At 43.2% G+C, this 19,932-nt stretch overlaps 1 protein-coding gene across 4 annotated transcripts in view; it reads left to right on the top strand.

Moving 5' to 3' along the window:
* The window catches only part of plekhg5b (pleckstrin homology domain containing, family G (with RhoGef domain) member 5b), a gene marked incomplete at its 3' end in the record, with an annotated part of 71,143 nt that overhangs the window by 32,245 nt on the left and 18,966 nt on the right, over nt 1-19,932 (top strand). For all 4 annotated transcript variants that reach the window (XM_079496051.1, XM_079496050.1, XM_079496052.1 and 1 more), the window contains exons 3-8: nt 11,839-11,980; nt 12,484-12,583; nt 12,905-12,965; nt 14,113-14,204; nt 14,483-14,619; nt 16,344-16,510. In XM_079496051.1, coding sequence (XP_079352177.1) covers nt 11,839-11,980; nt 12,484-12,583; nt 12,905-12,965; nt 14,113-14,204; nt 14,483-14,619; nt 16,344-16,510 — 699 coding nt within the window. The remainder of the gene's footprint in view (nt 1-11,838; nt 11,981-12,483; nt 12,584-12,904; nt 12,966-14,112; nt 14,205-14,482; nt 14,620-16,343; nt 16,511-19,932) is intronic.

Below are 19,932 nucleotides of genomic sequence, written 5' to 3'. Positions count from 1 at the left end.
GTCTATGAGCAGTTTGAAATGAATGAACATTTGGCTTTTGGTGGAGCTTCTTTAGATTATTAATATGGTCTTTCTTGAATTTCTTCCATATTAGATTGTGGCAAGAGTAGCAAGAATGAGATGGAGATGTGTCCATATTAGATTGTGGAAAGAATAGCAAGAATGAGATGGAGATGTGTCCATATTAGATTGTGGAAAGAATAGCAAGAATGAGATGGAGATGTGTCCATATTAGATTGTGGAAAGAATAGCAAGAATGAGATGGAGATGAGTCCATATTAGATTGTGGCAAGAGTAGCAAGAATGAGATGGAGATGAGTCCATATTAGATTGTGGAAAGAGTAGCAAGATTGAGATGGAGATGAGTCCATATTAGATTGTGGAAAGAGTAGCAAGAATGAGATGGAGATGAGTCCATATTAGATTGTGGAAAGAGTAGCAACGGTGACAATCTGTGGTTGGAGAATTCATGCACGGCTCCAGTGGTCAATATAAGATAGAAAAGTAATGTTTACGTTGTTTGTTTTTTTGACTGTATTGCTTAAGTGGAAACCCCCTTTCTGCCTGTTTCTAAGAGATTGCATTTTGCTGTACAGGATAGGGATGTGTGCACTGACTAATTTCACCATCATTTAAACAATGTTTTTGTAACCGATTACAGACCTAGTCTGAAATAAACACTCAGACAACAGCCAAATGAGAGAATATTTTGATCTAGAGATGGTCAAATATCATTGGGAAAAAAAGATTGTGAGATGTAAATGCCATTAGGAAATTCTTAATATAATAACCAAAGCTTATTTTAAATGCTGCAGAAAAGTAGCGCATTTTGTGACCATGCTTCATGGTTATTGGTTAATGCAAGGGAATCTGTTGAGTCAGCAAAATAGGTTCATTTCAGACGGCAATTAGGAAATCAATGTAATTTCGCACATATGGAAACGGGGAAAACCCCAGTTCTCGGCTGTCATTCTACCATGCTGGTGTATTTATGTTGTGGAAGGTACCTGCAATCCTCCTGAATTCCCTGTGAGTCAGCCACCACATTATAATGCTGAAAATGGCTGTTCTGCCTTAAAATAACTCTGGGAAATGAAACACCTTGATCACTTGAATGAAGTTGAAGGAGGCCTGCGACTACTGTGCTGTGGGTCAATACAATATGATGTCTTTTCACAGCATCAAAGCGTGTTTTTGTAATAAAAGTATGATAATATAATAGTGCTGCCAGAATTGGCCAAAAATGATATTCGAATATTCCTTTTAAAACACCACATTTCGAATGATTTTGAATGTCGAATGTTTAATATGAATATTGCAGAATAATATGCTCTTTCTTTATCTATATGGTCCGGTCCTGTATGGGCCGCGGTTGGTGCTGAGAAATGCACTCTCTTGAGTCTTGCGAGATCAAATGAATGATTCATAATTATCTTAATAGCCTCATTTTTGTATAATGTTTTAGTTTACGTGGCACAGAGTCTCGCCAGATCTCACACAGCAATTTTATTGTTATTTTTGTAATTCGAATCTTAATTTAAAATATTCGATTATTCTTTTATTTTTTACATTCGAATATTCATTCGAATATGGAATATTCGTTGGCAGCACTATAATGATAATACAATGAAGGGACAGCACCGCTGCGCACATCCCTAGTAAGGGGAGTGTCATGACCACCGAGGGGCAGTGTCATGACCACCGAGGGTAGTAGCTAAAAACCAGGAAGCATGGGCCTTCACTTCAGTCTTCTTCACATTCATACATTCTACCGTAGTGACAGCACTGGAGGACAACTTCGGCAGTATTTCAGACAGAGACAAAGTGAAGGATTATTAGAAGTGTTATGTTATGCCTGCAAATTCAAACCTAGTCTGACAACACAAATATACAAGTAATATTAAAAATCATAATAGGTTCCCTTTTTAAAAATTGTGAAAATTAGAAGGTCCTGGGTTCGATTCCCGCTCGGGACGCTGTGGGTGCTGGCGGCGTGTTTCCTCCTCCGCGTCATCAGTGCCCATACCCAAGGCGGGGTTGGCGAAAGGGCCTTTCTGTGTGGAGTTTGCATGTTCTCCCCGTGTCCCCTAGGGTAGGTACCCTCACAAAAAACATGCAGTAATCCTGGTCTCTAAACTGCCTCCCCCTGGCCAGCCGGGGCGCCTGATGGAGGGGAAAGGAACTGGTTGGAATAACCTGTTCCTTCCACGCGCTACATCCAACCAGGGAAACTCCCCCCTGTCAGGTGTAAAGGAGCAACTTGGACACTCAGGCATGAAGGAAGCATGAGTTCAAGTCCGTTGCTCTCCCCATGTCCCCCATATATGGGGACTAGGTTGGCGGAGGGCGTGTAGAGCCCAGGATCACATTAGATAATTAACACAGGGGTGAAAAATGGGTTACAAAATCGTGGGATAAAAAAATATTTAAAAAAAGTTGTGAAAATGACGTTATCTGTTCTTACTTCTATGTAAATGTCCATGGTTTGTAATCTGGGAAAACCCTGGTGCTCTTCCAACAGCAAGCGTGTGTCATCATGCAGAGGACAGACATTATGAAACCCTGAAACTGTTCGATGGTTTGGCTGACAAGTTCTCAAACACCCATACAAATGTAACTACGTAAGCCCTATTTTTTTATAAATTTAAATAAATCTAAAATGTCGATCTACAATTATGTTATTTTCTAAAGTTTATGAATGCAGCTATAGTAACATGCCCAAAATAGGGACGCCAGTGAAAGTGGTTAAAGTAATCGACTTTGACAGGGATTGTTTTTTTCCAGGAATGTTGTCTAGATTGACCACCATCGGTTGTAGATGTCATTTCCGATGCTTCATTACATCTCATTTCTCCAGAGCTCAGGCTTTTCATGATCATTAAATACAGGTTCCAAATCTGCTTTGCTGCCACCTGCGTTCACTGGCTTCACACGTGATGATGACATCACTCCCTGTTAACCATCGCCAACCAGGCCTTGCCCATATGAGATCCCTGTTCATGAATGAGTACTGCGTTCATGAACATGCTCCAACATGTGTTTAAGAAACACACATGCTCTATGATGAAATGCAACAAGTGCCTCTGTTTGAGTGTGTGTGTGTGTGTGTGTGTGTGCGTGTGTGCGTGCGCCCTTGCGCGTGCGTGTGTGTGTGCGTGCAAGGGCTGGAGTGTACCCGAATTAGCCAGTTAATAGGAAGCAGGCAGTATGAGTTGTTGCATAAGGCCTGCACTATAAAGAAAAAGGCCAGGCACTGGCACCCCAACCCTCCCTGCCCCCTCCTCCTCCTCGCCCAGCCAGAGGACAGATGGCGGCAGAATGAAACGGATGGAAGGCCAACCGTTTATTTATTGAAAAATAAATCAGACCTGGGCCAGCCCTGACCCGGTTCCACTAAACCCCCCTCCCTCTTTGATCTCTGGCAGCCTCGCTGGCCGCTGTTTCCAGTCCCACCTACCTACTAGGCCCACAGCAAATGGCAAGTCTGTGCAATGTTTTAGAAACCAGGCTCTCTCTCTCCCTCTAGTACAGAAGAGGGGGGGGGGGGGGGAGTCAGTGTCACATGCTGCTCGGCTCCCAAGGGGGCCATGAGAAGAAACAAAAAAACAGAGAGAATGAGAGAGGGTAGCAAAAAGAAAGTAATGTGTTTCAAAGTCTCTGTTGACTTGGCTTGATGGAAAGCATGTTCACTCCACAGGCATTTAGCTCTTCAAACTTTTCTGTGCCAATCCATCATGCTTAATGCAGTGAAACTGTGAGTTGATACTGTACTTTTAGCCACAGTGCAGGATTCATCAGTCATGATCATGGAGGCTGGAGCAACGGTGAGTGGTGTTCCTGCCTACCTTATTGGTGGGTAAGGCTGCTGCTATTATCCATGATATAAAACATCATGGTTATATAACTGTTCAGCAACGTGTGTGTGTGTGTGTGTGTGTGTGTGTGTGTGTGTGTGTGTGTGTGTGTGTGTGTGTGTGTGTGTGTGTGTGTGTGTGTGTGTGTGTGTGTGTGTGTGTGTGTGTGTGTGTGTGTGTGTGTGTGTGTGTGGATTATGTATATATGTATTATTCGGCTCACTGTGTTCAATGTTTTGAAAGGCAGCAAAATGTGTAGAGAAAATACAATTTGCAAATGCTCATGTAATGTTATACAGTCATCCATAGTGTTGTGGAATAATTTAGGTGTAATGACAATTATGAAACTGGTGGTTAAACTGTGGTGTGGTGTGTCATAATATGATCGTACACCTATAATCATACCGAATCATTCCGAAGTTGTGGGTTAATTGGAATATGCACGGATGTTGATTCTTGTCTATACAGTACACTGACTCCCGGACCAGCACCAGGTTGGGCTTATAGGCGGTGCTCAAGCCCCTATGGGCCTATGCTATCTAAAATCTTGAGTGACAAGAACAGATAGTTGTTAATTGCCCTCTGGATGGATAGATAGATAGATAGATAGATAGATGCCTTTATTATCCTGCGGGGGAAATCAGTCGCCCAGAGGCAGCACAGCAGTTAAGGTTAAAAAAACAAACTGCTGAGCTACTTCTGAACATGTCTGTGTTACCAAGTGGGATTGTAGATCGGCTGTTTGTCAGTAATAAAACCTTGGACATGAGGCAGACTTGCAGGTGAAAGATAAAGTTTAATAAGTTACAGGCCTGGACAACATAAGTGAAATAACTGAAGAAAAGAAAAACTCAAACAACAAAACATAACTTGAACAGAGAGGTACTGGTGTCAACCTCTCCCCATGGCAGCCTACTCGCTACTGAGCCATTTCCCCTTTATATAGACTCCTGACTCCACCCCTGGCTAAGCAGTCAGCGAATCACAAAGCATTTAGCAACACCCAAGATGCTCCCCCTAAAGCAATCAATCAGAGCTCTCTTCGGGCAATCAAGGCAGCTTCCCAATTACAGCAACTGTATAGTCTTATAGATAAACACAAGTATATTAGATTCACATGTCATAGCAGAATGTGCACCTTCTGTGGGACTGAGAATCAACCTGTTACAAGTACAATACAGAAACAATACAATTAATGTGTATTGTTGAACAGCATACATTACTGTGACAGAGGCTGCTCTGTCACAGTCTGCCCACACAGACTACTCTGGATTCTCTGGAATATGCATTGGGTTTTTGGTATTGAAAAACAACTCTGTTTGTTGCCTGTATCCATTTTCTACTCTGTTGCATTCATCAAGTTTTGTGTCATAACAATGGAAAAGCTTGAGATGTATTCTATTAGCCTAGGCCCTAAGGTCATTTTAATCAACAGAATTCAACGTGTCGAGTTGCATTGTGACCTTATAGGTCGTACAATTAAGTATAAGATGGAGCTTAAGTGTTAAGAAGTGAATGTTTTTCTTTTCTTTTTTTAATCTCTTTTCAGACATAGACTATGAAGCATTGATGATGTGTACATTTCTTTGTGGCTGCTGCATTCTTGGTTAGTTGGAAATTGCAGACTGTATGACCAAAGTCTGTGTCTGGGTTTGGGCGCGTGGGTATTTACAATAATCCCATTATTTGTACAAGAGTCAAGACCATGCATGACTCTGTACTGTCCAGCCAATCATTTGATGTGTGGGTGTGTTTCCAAGGAAGGATGCAGGAGCTGCTCTGTCTCGTTGTCTGTCTCTCACTTTCTTGCTTTTTATTTCCTCTCACACTCTCATGGATTAAAGTACTGTGATTTCAATCATTTGGATTCCATAGAAGTCAGCATATCATGGACCGAAAATAGGCTATCTATGAGCTTACAACATGTTGCAGTGCGAAGTGTTGTAAGCTTGTAGATAGCCTATTTTTGGTTATTCGTTATTTTAAGATTAAAGAGTATTTGAAGTGACCAAACTAGCAATAGAATGCATGTTCAATCTTACAGATAATCCTATTGATCTCAGATCTCAGACGCCGGGCGTTTTGTTTTTAAATACACAATTACCCTCCTTTTTTGTCAGCGTTGGTGTGGCCGACTTTAGCATCAATCTGCAATTTCTTCAACTGGTTGGCTGTATGGCTACCAAAAGAACATTTTTTTTATGTGCTAATTATTTATTATATTAACACATGCAGTGCTCCTTTCACACTGTTTCACCAATCGCATATCAGGACTTGGCCTAACAAACATTGTTTCAGTCGTGAGATTTTATTTTGCTTTAATCCATGCACTCTGCATGCACACTTTGCTTGTGTACCTGTACATCCATGTGCAGGGAGTGAGTGAGTGAAAATGCATAGAAGCAATGACACATTTAAGCTTATTTATGCCACAGATGTGTTTGCATTTGTTGTGTTTATAGGGAGGGAGGCAGGCGTACAGTCATGAGGACGTTGTCTAGTGGTCACTATGAGACACCAGTGTGCTGCTGACTCCTCCAAATCTTCATGACTGATGATGAGTAGAGTTAATGCTAACATAACTTTGAGCAGAGGTGAATCTCATCCATTTGCCAAATCAATGATGGCTTACATGTCAGGGCAGGACCTCCAAGCAGCTTACTTTGTAGGAGTGGAGTGATGGTAGGATTAGAGCAAGCGTACTGTATATAATTTAACACGGTAGATCATGTCACCCACCGTCTTTAACAGTGCGCCATCTGAGGGCCACAGTGAAACGGAGCCTTGTAGTGCTGCACAAAGGTAGCCCAAACAACACGGCTTGGGCTGTTTTCAGCCAAACAATATTAGCCATTGTGCTCAAATGATGCATTAGTCATGCCGTTGTGTTTAGTGTTGATTCATGACAGTTTTGATTCTGTGCTCTCTCGTGTGTGTGTGTGTGTGTGTGTGTGTGTGTGTGTGTGTGTGTGTGTGTGTGTGTGTGTGTGTGTGTGTGTGTGTGTGTGTGTGTGTGTGTGTGTGTGTGTGTGTGTGTGTGTGTGTGTGTGTGTGTGTGTGTGTGTGTGTGTGTGTGTGTGTGTGTGTGTGCGTGCGTGTGCGTGGAGGTCGATGACAGGACGTTGGCAGACCAGCGGTATTTTAGTTTGCTATATGGGTGTGGTGGACAAACAGCTGCGTGTGTGTGTGCGTAAGAGATTATTATAGTGTGAAATAAAGGTGTAGGAATACCACAATATTTGGGAGACAATAACATTACAATTGCTGATGTTTTGCTAAATCAATATGAGGTTTTTCCATTTAGATGAGGTGCCTTATCAGTTATCACATCCCATTCATAACCATACCACACACAGTACAGTAAAGGCTTCACCAAAAGCCTTGTTCCCTTGTGTGACGATCATTCAGTAAGCTGTTCCTTCCCTCCATCACATATCATGCAGCCATTGATATGACCCAGGTGGTGTTTTCTGTTGACGTATGATTCGACCCACCTTTTTAGATGTCAAGCAAGGAGATACTTGCAGCCTATTGGGCCGTAAGTGTCACTTGGTTACTGTGGTTTCAGAGATGGCATAACTCACTACACTGATATCATGTTATTACCGTTCACACACACACACACACACACACACACACACACACACACACACACACACACACACACACACACACACACCGTGTGAGAGATGCATGGTAGTTACATAAGTGTTGGGTGTACTGGTAGGACATGCTGTTTGGAGATGGATTGGGGGTTAGACGGGGGAATGCAGGAAGGTTGCAGCCAGGGAGACAATAGGTTTAATCCAGTACTCTTGGCAGTTGGCACTGTAACACGGTGTCTATATATATATATATATATATATATATATATATATATGACAAATCACCTACCACCGACAAATCACCTACCCCGGCAATGATATTTGGTGGGGCTGCATTTACGGTATTACATTTTGGATATCGCCTAAACCTACTAATTAAGTTGCTCTAAATACAACACAGCGCTGTTCGGATAACATTCACAAAATACACATATAATATTTGGTTCAACAGTAGTTCTTTTTTGGTGTTATGCTATGCTAATGAAGGGATTTGTTTGAATCCTAGCCTTGCAGAAAGACAGTGGTGTAATGTTGGAATATCTTCCGTGCCAGTTCAAAGGATTATGTGTTAATGTAATAACCCTGAGTCACCTCCGGAGTCTGTGCAGTCATCTTTTTTAGTGCAACAGCTGCCATCAGGTGAGTGGGAAACCCGACACCCTTAGTGTACAGCTGAGAGCCTGGTGTGCCGATGATTCAACCTTGGGAGTGCATGTGTCCACATGTCCATTTCCGTGTGTGTGTGTGTGTGTGTGTGTGTGTGTGTGTGTGTGTGTGTGTGTGTGTGTGTGTGTGTGTGTGTGTGTGTGTGTGTGTGTGTGTGTGTGTGTGTGTGTGTGTGTGTGTGTGTGTGTGTGTGTGTGTGTGTGTGTGTGTGTGTGTGTGTGTGTGTGTGTGTGTGTGTGTGTGTGTGTGTGTGTGTGCGTGCACGCACGCGTTTCTGTGCGCGCATGCCATGCCTATTGGTGTGTCTTCTTGCCGTGCATATGGTATGCGTGGAGACAGGGTGGGTATAAGCAACTGCACGTGGCAGTTGATGTGCTAAGCTAACTGACTTGTCAAAGTGTGTGTGTCGTTTGTTTTGGGGGGGGGGGGGGCACACATGCTCTCTCTCACACACATCCATCCACACTCTCAATGTACAGTACGCCTGTTCACAGGCCATGCACGGCTCTCTGTCAGCTGTCTGCATGCATCACCCCCACCAGCACAGCATTCTCCAGCTCCTTCCATTCCACTCCTCTGCATCAACCAAACCTGCTCACTCCTGTGCAAAGATGTTCGAAGTGTGTCCAGCTGGAACATAACGTGCTGGATAATAGAAGTCAGGCCATTCTCATCCTCCAGTATCAATCACCTCCCCTCTCATCGATAGGAATGTTCAGTATTGCAAGCATCCTCGCTGCTCCTATCCCTTTAGCTATTTGAATGTCAAAACACAATTATATTAGGTGATACATATTCCAGGTAGATACTGTGTGTGTGTGTGTGTGTGTGTGTGTGTGTGTGTGTGTGTGTGTGTGTGTGTGTGTGTGTGTGTGTGTGTGTGTGTGTGTGTGTGTGTGTGTGTGTGTGTGTGTGTGTGTGTGTGTGTGTGTGTGTGTGTGTGTGTGTGTGCGCGCGCTGTGTATACTGTCTAGACAATTGTGTCTTCAGCTGCAGTCTGCAGGTCCTTCCAAGGGCTTTTTCAAGAGCTATTCTTTTTGTTGTATCTCTACCTGGTCCTGGAGAAGAACCCTATTCCTCGCCTCATTTGTTTTGGCTCGGCCTGCACTGCAGATACTTTCTGCTGCTTAAGTCGTGACAGGAATGTGAATGCCCTAACGCGTTAGTTAGCCTGGCCCCGGACCACCTTTTTCAGAGCCATTGTCAGTCTAAATACAACATCATGTGATTTGCTCATTATTTCAGCCTGATTGTCGGTCTCCACATCTCATTAAGGCTCGTGAGACTTGTGTCTGAATGAGCCACGTAGAAGAAGGGTGCGTTTGTGCTTGTGCTTGCAGTTCAGAGAACTTCAGGGCCTGGCATTTGGTTGTGAAGGGATGTTACCTTAACCTGACTCCGCCAGATGGGGCAGCAGAGAGTACACTGGGTTCCCCCCTCGGGAACCCAGTGTACTCTCTGCTGCCCCATCTGGCGGAGTCAGGTTACTGTTACCTGGCTGCAGCCCCTGAATCGCCCATTTAAAGAAATCACACTTGAAGTGAGGGGCGCTCTTATCGTCATTCATCATCAGACATCACATTCTGTGCTCAGCCAATCAAATCATCGTAATTTGGTACACACAAACACAAAGCTGGGCATAGGAGGGCCCCTCAAAAATCTAATCATGTAGGATATAATTGCTGTGACACGATCCACATGGAAAGGCTGTGGCTCCATTGTGGCTTCATATGGAAATTTGAAGTTTCTGACTAGAAGAGCTGAGGCGCTTTCCCAAATCAAACATTGGTAAAACATCACTTTCCCAGCATAACAAACAGCGAAGACAACAAGACCTCTGTTTCTAAGTTTCACGTGAGCATAGCTGCCAGTCGAACAGACCAATGGCATCATATGTCTGACAACATGAAAGCACACTTAACCCAATTGTGCTTATTGGAGGAGAGCAAGTCATGCCTATTACAGTAAACAAGGCCATTCTCGTACTTGGTTTAGCTTTAAACTCACTCAGTCTTGTTTCTGACTCCTCTCTGTGTCTCTCACTAGACCCCCCCCTTCTATTTAAACCCTATAGCTGGGTACCGTGACCCTCAACGTACTGTACTGTATGTGGGAGGAAAGGCGGAGCCTGACTTGGTGGCAGAGGAGAGCGAGACGGGGGGGGGAAAGGAGAAAGAGGAGAAGACCTTGGCTAGAAAAAAAGCTCAGAGGGGCTGTTTAATCTCTCGCAGGGCCGTCAGATGGCTTTGACAGAGCACATGCACCAATTAGGCCACAAGATTAGGAGGGCTTTGTACTTCTGAAAAGCTGCTGGACAGACCCTTGTTTTTTTTGTTTTTTGTATCCCCTTCCTGCTTTGAGTTTATGTCTTTACTACTGGGAACTCTTGCCCTGCCTTAACCCCAATCCCACCCCTCCCTCATCCCTCTATCTCCTCCTCACCTCCCCCAGCCTTCCAACCACTTCCTCTAAATCGTACTAGACTCTGATGAGAGTGGATAAATTAGTCGCTGTGTTCGCTGGTGTGTTTTTCCTTATGCATGATCTGACATCCGTGGTGGTGAAGTAGCATTTTTGGGATCCCGGCGGGTTCTTGGTGGCATGGACATGGAACCACCATGCACCCATCCTCAGGCATCGAGGATACGATGAAGGGGTGGGTGATAATCACGATGTTGCTTTTTAAACTTGAGAGTTTCTGAACTGTGTTAGACAATGTTGTTGTTATGTTGGGTAAAGACACTGTTTGCCTGTGTTGCCTCCGTAAGGTAGGCAGCTAAAGTTGATGTTCTTAGTTTGTGTGTGGCCACGCTGTAGTTATGTAAGATAGTATACAATGGCATTTTGCCAGGCGGGACAGTGTCCATCTCGTGTATTATCTGTGTTTATTGTGTTTATATGAAAGCCAGACACACTGGCATGGGCTCCTTCCCTAGTCCATACGCACGAGCACACACGCGTGCACACACACACGCACACACACACACACCCCAAACTCATCGTGAGCACATACTGCAGAAACAATGACAGGAAGTACATTAGTTGGACCTCCATTGTATCTCCCCATACATTCTCATTTCCTGATAGGGGTGCAGGAGATGCTAAGGGGACCGCTCGGGGTGGAACAGGGAGACCTCCCGCGTGGTCCTCTGGCGAGGTGAAGGGGTGGGTGGAGGGGCGGAGGAGAGATCTGTCTGGCCCCAGGCGGAGCGGGGCTTAATCCTGCAGCCTTCTGCTGCCTGTCTGCACAGCCCGGGGGGCTTTGTAACTCATGTGGGCTGGCATTCCCACAGTTGCTGCTGACCTATGGTCAGATATGCCTCTTTACCTCTTATGGTCAGGTTCTGGATTATGCAAGGATGAGCTGGTCCTAGGTCTGGAAGGCGGCGGGGGCGGGACTCCCACTGTGACATCTAAGTAACTTAGTTATCATCACAGGGAGCCGGACAGATGGTGGGAGTCACCACAACTCAGGAATGCTATGGTCAACACTGACAGCCTCACTGGCCACTTGATGGTGGCAGAAACAATAGTCAGTGCAAGGTGTTTTTTTGCGTGTGATCACTGTGATGTGTGTGTTGTTTGGTTCCATAATTCCCCTTTTAATCAGTCTTTCTGACATGCTGTTTTCATAATGCGTCAGTCTCACCTCTGTGTATTTTGCTCCTTTGCTGGCCTGACATTCGTTTTCTCCTTTATTTTTTTCTCTTTAGGTCTGTCACCACCCAGATTGCCAGGATCTAAACAGCAAAAGTCCCCTTCACCTGTGTGAGCCATGTGACTCACGCTGCCATTCCGACAACACAGACAACATGCACTTTGACCGCCACCCCCGATTTGACCTGCAACCCCAAGGTAAGGCTGACAATCATGACCTCTCTTTATTTGGTATTAGGGTATTGCCCCATTCATTCAAGTGCAACACACGAGAGATGATAAACACATGCATGCAAACATGGTGATGTCATACCAACTAGCTTAGTGTTAGATCATGTGGCACAAATATCGAGTCAACATAGTTTTTTATCTTACAGTACTTTCCTAAATAAGGAAGTAAATCCTCTCACGCAACATTTTCCTTACCGCTAGATGTTAATCATGGAACATTGGGTTCATGACCTAAAGACATTAACGCCTCCGTCCAAAAGTTAAACTCATGAGTTGTGCGCTTGCATGTTAAGTCTTATGAATGATGAATCAGACAGGTTCGTCGTGATATCACTTGCATCACTGTTTATTGAAGCTTGATGTTTAAAACTTGCCATTCAAGCTTGACGTTAAAGGTTCATTAAAGCTGTGTGTCAGCTGTGATGACGAGTTTTAGCAACATCTGAGGTGTGTTTTTCTTTGCCCTTCAGGCTCCATCCTGGCTCGGAACGTGTCCACACGCTCCTGTCCCCCGCGTACCAGCCCCCCCTCTGACCTGGAGGAGGAAGACGAGGGGGGCAATGACCGTGGGTCAGTAGTCCACTGTTGGGTCATCCAGCTTATTACATAATTCTCATGTTCCATTCATGTTCCATTCACTGTACTGTACTGTCTGTACTGTCACTGTACTCTCTGAAAGATGTTTGTTTGTTTTGCACTGGGGGACAAACTATCAGGAGTGTGTGTGTGTTGTGTTGTCAAAACAGGGACTATTGGTGGGGAAAGAAAATAGTCCCATACAGAAATTAGAAATGATGTATTTTATTGTATGTTTTGATGTATGTTATTCATCATTGCTCTATGAAAGGGAATATAAATGTAGATTTTAACGTGTGTGCAACAATTTTTCAGGGAACGTAAAACAGGGGGTATGAAATTGGTGAAGAAGAAGCCACGGAGACGGCACACTGATGTGAGTGATCGCGCACGCACACGCACACACACACACACACACACACACACACACACACACACACACACACACACACACAGGAACCACTGCTCTTGTGGTCTTTCTTCTTAAGCCCAATATATCTACAAGTTCACTACGCATCGCAATGGAGAATAAATTAAGCATTAAAGATCTAAATGTTTTGTTTTGTTCCAGTACTGGAACAACATAAGGTTTGCTCATTGGTCAAAGTTGTACAACACAGAGAGCCAGTGATATTAATAGTCTACCCCAGAGTCGGACTACTCTCTCTCTGTCATGCTTTCTCTAAGTACAATTTCAATTCAATTTTGTTTAGTTCAAGTCAAGTCAAAGTACCATTATTGGCATGGGAATGGGAATCATACATTTACATTGCCAAAAGCAATTATATATATAAGCATTGCCAAAAGAGGGTGTGAGTTAAAAACAATCAAAACTAAGACATGTGCACTATGTACATTTAAAATGTAGGCCTTCTAGAATAATGAAATGTGTAAACAGAGCTGTGTAGCATTATAACATTGCTATAAAATGCTATAAGAATTGTCAAAACGAGCTCGGAAAAAATATAAAGAATTGTGCTTTTGCTTATAACAATAAAATGTAAGATGTGTATACAGGAAGTATAAATAAATAATTGTGCAGATAGTACAGGAGTACCATATACGATTGACAGTTCACAGATTTTGCTTCTCTGTCTGCTGTTGTTGCTCTCTCTCTTTCCATCTATATCTTTCCCTTCCTCTTTTTGTTGCTCGCGCATTCAACTCGGAATGGTAATAATTCACAAATTGTGACTTGGTGTTAAAAGTAATCTACTTCTGCCCTGTAACTATAACATGCCACTGTGGTCACGTGTTGTGAGCCACAGTTCAATAAGGGGGGTGGAACACAAATAATTTCACCTGAGAAACATTGTACCATCTGTACCACTTTCTGTGGTACAAGTAAAAAATAACACTTCAGGAGCAAGCTGTTGTACAGATTTGTATTATTTTTAACGGTGCGAAGGAGCCCCCTTGTGGTTCTGTTGAGAGAATACACTCATCAGGCTCTCTGGCCAGCTCTCTAGACAAGACCCTGCTCTTGTCTGTATTGACATTGTGTTATCTGTTGCCCTCTGCAGGATCCTAGTAAGGAGTGCTTCAGCCTCAAGTTTGATCTGAACGTCGACATCGACACAGAAATCGTCCCTGCCATGAAAAAGAAAACCCTGAGGTGGGGCTCTGTCTGAGTGGCATGAACAACTAACAAGAAATAGAATAGTACTACTGAGTCTGGTCTTGTGTTCTCTTGCGTGATCGTGTCTGATTCTTCTTAACTTTTTCATTGTGATGATATGATGGTATGATCTAGATTAAATATACACTGACCAGTGAGTGACCATGCCACATACGTATGTGTATATCTATTCTGTAATTTGTGTGAGCGTTGTATATAATATATTGAATAAGTATGGTGACACTGATTACTGCCTTTTGTCAATGTGTTACTAGAGAGGTTCTGGGTCCAGTGTTTGAGAGGAAAGGCATTGAGCTGTCTCGGGTTGACCTGTTCTTGGATCAGTCCAACACGCCGCTGTCTCTCAACTTTGAGGCCTATCGCTTTGGTGGACACTATCTTAAAGTCAAAGGTAAGGTTTGTTTGTTCGGGGGGGGGTTTCTGCCTTTATTGATATGATGAAAGTAATCTGACAGGAAATGGGGAGAGAGATGGGGGGGAAGACACGCGGCAAAGGCCGGTGGGATCGGGAGTTGAACCCGCAGCACGCCGTCATGCTGGCTCAGCAGCCTAGGTGCCCAGACAGTTGAGCTAACCGTCCAGGCCTGATTTGAACAGTTTTATCCAATTCTGCTCTGCTTCTTTTGGAACGCGGTGAGGTTGCAAAGCAGTTCATCAAGTGGTGCCGCTTTTGATCCTAGCAGTGAGTGCATGTGAGACATAACAAAGATAAGGGATCCAATAAAGTCTTGAGACAACACAACAACAAGCTATTAGGCTTTTATTCTAGAGAATTTCTGCTCAGATGGCCCTAGAACAAACAATATCTGGGCAGGACAGCTGGCAATGGCCCTAGTTTCCTCTCACACCCATGTTTCAGTCTAGAAGGAAAAAGTGGATTGTGTCTTCACATCCTGCCAGAATTAGGGTGCAGAAACATACAATGGAATATTTACAGCTTCTTTCAATCCGTTTCATTTCAAGTGGATGAAACCATAGATGGGCAAATCTTTTTGTTATAACATAGTTATTACCATGGAAATGGTATCATCTTATATTAGTGAGGACCAATTATATGAAGATAAGATTGAAAATGTAACCCAAAAAGCAACAGCCCTTTCTGGAACCTTTTCCAGTAACCAGAGCTTTGTTAGAAGTCCTAAAACGTGCACACAACGGCACATGTCCCTTATCCTTAATTTTGGCATTGAATTTGCAAATTAAACTAGGAACGCGTCGGTGCCCATCAGTCTTGGACCCTTGCATAGGAACTGCAGTTGTACGGATCAAAAGGCCCATATTAAGCCTGTCATAAAACAGATCCCATACCATGACTGATTAGCGCTTGCTGTTCTTTTGAAATCCCCACCCTCCCGACTCACAGCTCTCAGTCACAGTCTGGAGTTACATACAGACTGTCACACGGGGGTCGGCTCAACGCATACAATCCAGTCCACAGCTGTTTACTCAGCCAGTCACATGGTCGTGGGGGAGGGGGAAGGGCTGCCATCAGAATGGAGTTTCATTGATTGATTCCATATTCTGTTCTATTCTTGTACACTACCCCATATACATACTGTTCTGTTGTTTATATCTTTATTGGATGAAAAATGTGTGTGTCAGACCTTTATCAAATGAGATTTGTTTACATTTTTATAATAAACATTTGACATTTTTATAATTATTACTACTGCTATAAATTTCAGTTGATCCAAGTCCATCTGTCCTGACTCCTGCACTTACTAACTAGTTTCAGCTGCTAATTCACTCTTTGAGTTGAGTATAGTGAGCTCAATGGTCATACTGTCTGTCATACTACTTTTTTTTTGTTATTTTTAAATTTTGTTGTAATACACATTGCACGTAAGCATTTATCAGATATCAAATTATGTTTTGTACTTTGCACTGGATGGACATATATACAGTATCTTCCCCAAAATAGCAAAATAAAGTGTTTTTTAGGTAGCTTTCCCCAGGACATAAAATGTTGACACAGCTCCTTCTTTTTTATTGCATTATTATTTCATATTTATGTCCTGTCTGTCCCCCAATTATTCTGTTTAAACTCCTATCTGTCAAAATATCAAACTGTGAAAATATCACTCAGACAGCTCAACCATTTTGTTTGTTATTCAGCACGACCAGGTGATGAGCTTAAGGTTGAGCAGGGCGTGAAGGACCTGCGATCCCTCAGCCTGCCCAACATGAAGAACTCGGGAGGCCAGAGCCCCTACATCCTCAGCCCCAGCACAGAGAAGGTGGAGCACGGATCTCTGGGACGACGCGAAAGCATCGACCTGTTGGTGAGTTGCACCTCGCCACGCAGGATATTACTGACCCAGTCACTCATGATCACATGTTTACAATGACGATATCAAATACGACACTCTCAACTCAGACCTGTGCAAACCTAAGTCTGATGTATCAAGCTCAATCGTGCAGCGGCCCCCTCAACCACAACTGCTGTGTGCACACAAACACACAATAACACACACACCCTGTGACTGTCTCTCCCTCTGTTAGGTCACACCCTCTTCTTTCCATAATTCTCCACCCCCCCAACTCAACCCCTGATGCCAGTGGCTTATATCTCATGGTAAATTATGACCACAACAAATGCCATTACAACTGTCGGCCGGCCTGCCCATCGTGGCACTGAAACTCTGCGACGGTGTATGCTTGTTTCTTTCCATGCTCGGCACCGTCGGTGTGTGAGTGCACACACGCACGGCACGCACACCAATCCACTCTGTGCTGTGTGGGTCAGGCCTTGGCACACAGAGGATGAGTTCACTCAGTACTGTGCCATCCCAGGCATCCTGTGGCTACAGGAAGTGGTTGCTTTGGCACTGAGGAAAAGTGCTGAGAGATCCGGGCTGTATGACTCCGGTCTACTTGGCTGCCGTGTAGACTGAGAGCTCAGAACTAGGACAGAGAGTCACTGGGTTCACTTTGTCCCAATTTATGTGAATACATGTGTAATAGAATTAATGGACCATTTGTTTCTTATCCATAGCCCATCCATAGACGTTATATACCTGTTGAGCTACGAGAGGGTAATTTATTTTACACTCTTTTCTCTGTGTCACTGTGATATATGAACAACATAGTGTACATACATTTTATCGACCATACAGTATATAGTACTATAGACAATCAAATAATGTTACCCATTCCCAGCCAGACATTAGTAGTGACTCAAGTCAAGTCTAGATAATTGCCCTGTGTGGGCTTGCCCGGTCTCTTTTGCATAGTGAAAACAAGGGAATGGGTGTGTAATCCTCCCTTGAGGCGAGTCTAGACCCACTTTACAACTTTACAGGTGTGTGTGTGTGTGTGTGTGTGTGTGTGTGTGTGTGTGTGTGTGTGTGTGTGTGTGTGTGTGTGTGTGTGTGTGTGTGTGTGTGTGTGTGTGTGTGTGTGTGTGTGTGTGTGTGTGTGTGTGTGTGTGTGTGTGTGACGTGTGCATGTATGTGCATACTGTCAACGTAAATCTGCCTCTGATGTCACTGTTGCCTTGGGCTTGGAAACAGGTAGAGGTTCAGAGATGAGGTTGGTGTTACGGCCTTTTCCAGCCATCTGTGGTCAAGTAACTAAGATAGGAAGACAAACGCTGGGCGTTGCTCACGAAAGATGAGTAAAATCACTCGCCAAAGCGTTTGTTCCAGGGGACAGTTTTAGAGTCAAAATAACAGTAGTTTAACCTTCTGGTGTGTATGTACAGTATGTGTATCACGGCTGTTATTTTCAAACTGATCCCTAATTGTGCTACAAACAACCAACCCCATTGTTTTAGTGTCATAATTCTCTGAAAGCAACAGCTCTGTGCGGTCCTCAGGGGGGCAGTAATGTGCCATGCACAACCCTGATGAAGGTCAGTGTACTGTATGTTGTATTGGAGATCAGACAGACAAAACAAAACTGGACTTTTGTGACGTGGGATTTTTTGTTGAATTTGCTGTTGTTAGCAGAGTACATTTGACAGTCGAGACCGACTTATAGGACAGGAATGATTTAAAAAATATAATAATTTTTGACAAACTTTTGACAAAAGAGCATACAATATAATCAAGCATATGAGTATCAGAGACCGCTTTTTGTTTTGTTTTCCTTAAACAACACAAACACTGACAAGACAAAACATATCCTCCCACCTTCCTGCCCACCCTCCCACAGCTCGTAGGGGGAAGCAAAGTAATATTGTATGTAATATTCCTAGAAAAGGAACAGGAAAACTAAATAAATAAATTAAATTCATTAAAAATAAAAAAGAGGTAGGCTAGAGGGGAATAAAAAAACGAAGAAAAAAATGCAATACATCGTACCTGTAAGAAGTAAGATAGTTACGGCTGTATTAATACATATATAATTTATCAACTGAGGTGTAAACGCGTGTAAACAAATTATAAATCTGTGATATGACTGACTTATGATTTGGCCTATGTTTGAGTAATTCCTCCCATGACAACATTATGGTTGTAACTGAAAGTAATGGAAGAGATGAGAGCTTACCTACCTGGGAATGATTACTCGACAGGGATATAAAGCTAGAGAAAATATTGGGGTCATCCCTATGTTCCCCAGTTTCTATGTTCCCCACTTACCTTAGGGTTAGCGTTAGGTTTCTGGTTTAAGGACTTCAGTGTTTTGTACTATACAATTGTATACAAGTACAGAACAAATAATGTTTGTTTTTGCCATCTTTGTTGAAGAGTCTGAGCAATTATGTTTTAGTTTATTTTTAGTTGGCTAAGACTAGATAGTTTAAGTAGCCTAGGCAGGCCTAAAGTTCAATGGATTGTTACATTACATTACATTACAGTCATTTAGCAGACGCTTTCATCCAAAGCGACTTACAATAAGTGTATTCAACATAGGTAGGGAACAAAAACTACTAATCACCAGAAGTCATTGTTAAAAAGCTTAAATCAGAATTTGCTACTAAAAGTAACACTAAGACTAAGTTGCTAAAATACTTTTAGTCTTACTATAATTACTAAAATTACTGGGTTAGGTTTCTGGTTTAGGTTTAGGTTTATTTAAGTGGGGAACAAATAACCTTTTTTGCATGGTGGGGAACATAGAACCTGGGGAACATAGGTATGCTCCCAAAATATTATTATGATGGAGGTCTCGGAAGCAGGAAAATGAATAGTCCAAAACAGACAGGAAATAAGAGAGGAAATAAGTCAGTATTGGTGATGGGGCCTAAAATGGAAGCGAAAGTTAATTTAAAACGATGGCAGAACTAAAACCAGATTTTCCGAGAAAGACCAGATTTGTTGTATACTGAGAGTTTGGAAGGAACAGAGAGAGGAACATAGTAGAGCCGGCAGAGAGGTGGAAATGCATGAGTTGGCTCCAATTGCAACAGGAATTCTTACAGTAAACCTTTCAGTCTAAAGGCTTTGAGTTTCTTGTCTTGGGTGTTGGGATAATACAGGGTGATTTGTACATGTCACTCTAAAACTCTCATGGGACCCAAGAGCAGAACAACTTTGACCCATTTGGGTCTCAGCCCATGTGACCAGCCTGCAAGACAAAAGCTCTGCTTGGCCTTCTGGTTGCTGACGGCAGTCTTTTGGAGTTTCTATGGCAGTGGCTTTGGCACTCTGCACAAAATGCACGCGTGCCTGCTCTGAGTGCACACGCATTGATTTAAAGTCATTTTTGATTTGTGTGTGCCAAATTAAATCAAGCCTGGATATCTGAGGTTCGAAAACCG

Source organism: Electrona antarctica (assembly GCF_951216825.1).
Source record: "Electrona antarctica genome assembly, chromosome: 2".
NCBI classification, from domain to species: domain Eukaryota; kingdom Metazoa; phylum Chordata; class Actinopteri; order Myctophiformes; family Myctophidae; genus Electrona; species Electrona antarctica.
The sequence above is the reverse complement of the archived record's forward strand: the minus strand, read 5'-3'. Positions and strand labels throughout refer to the sequence as shown.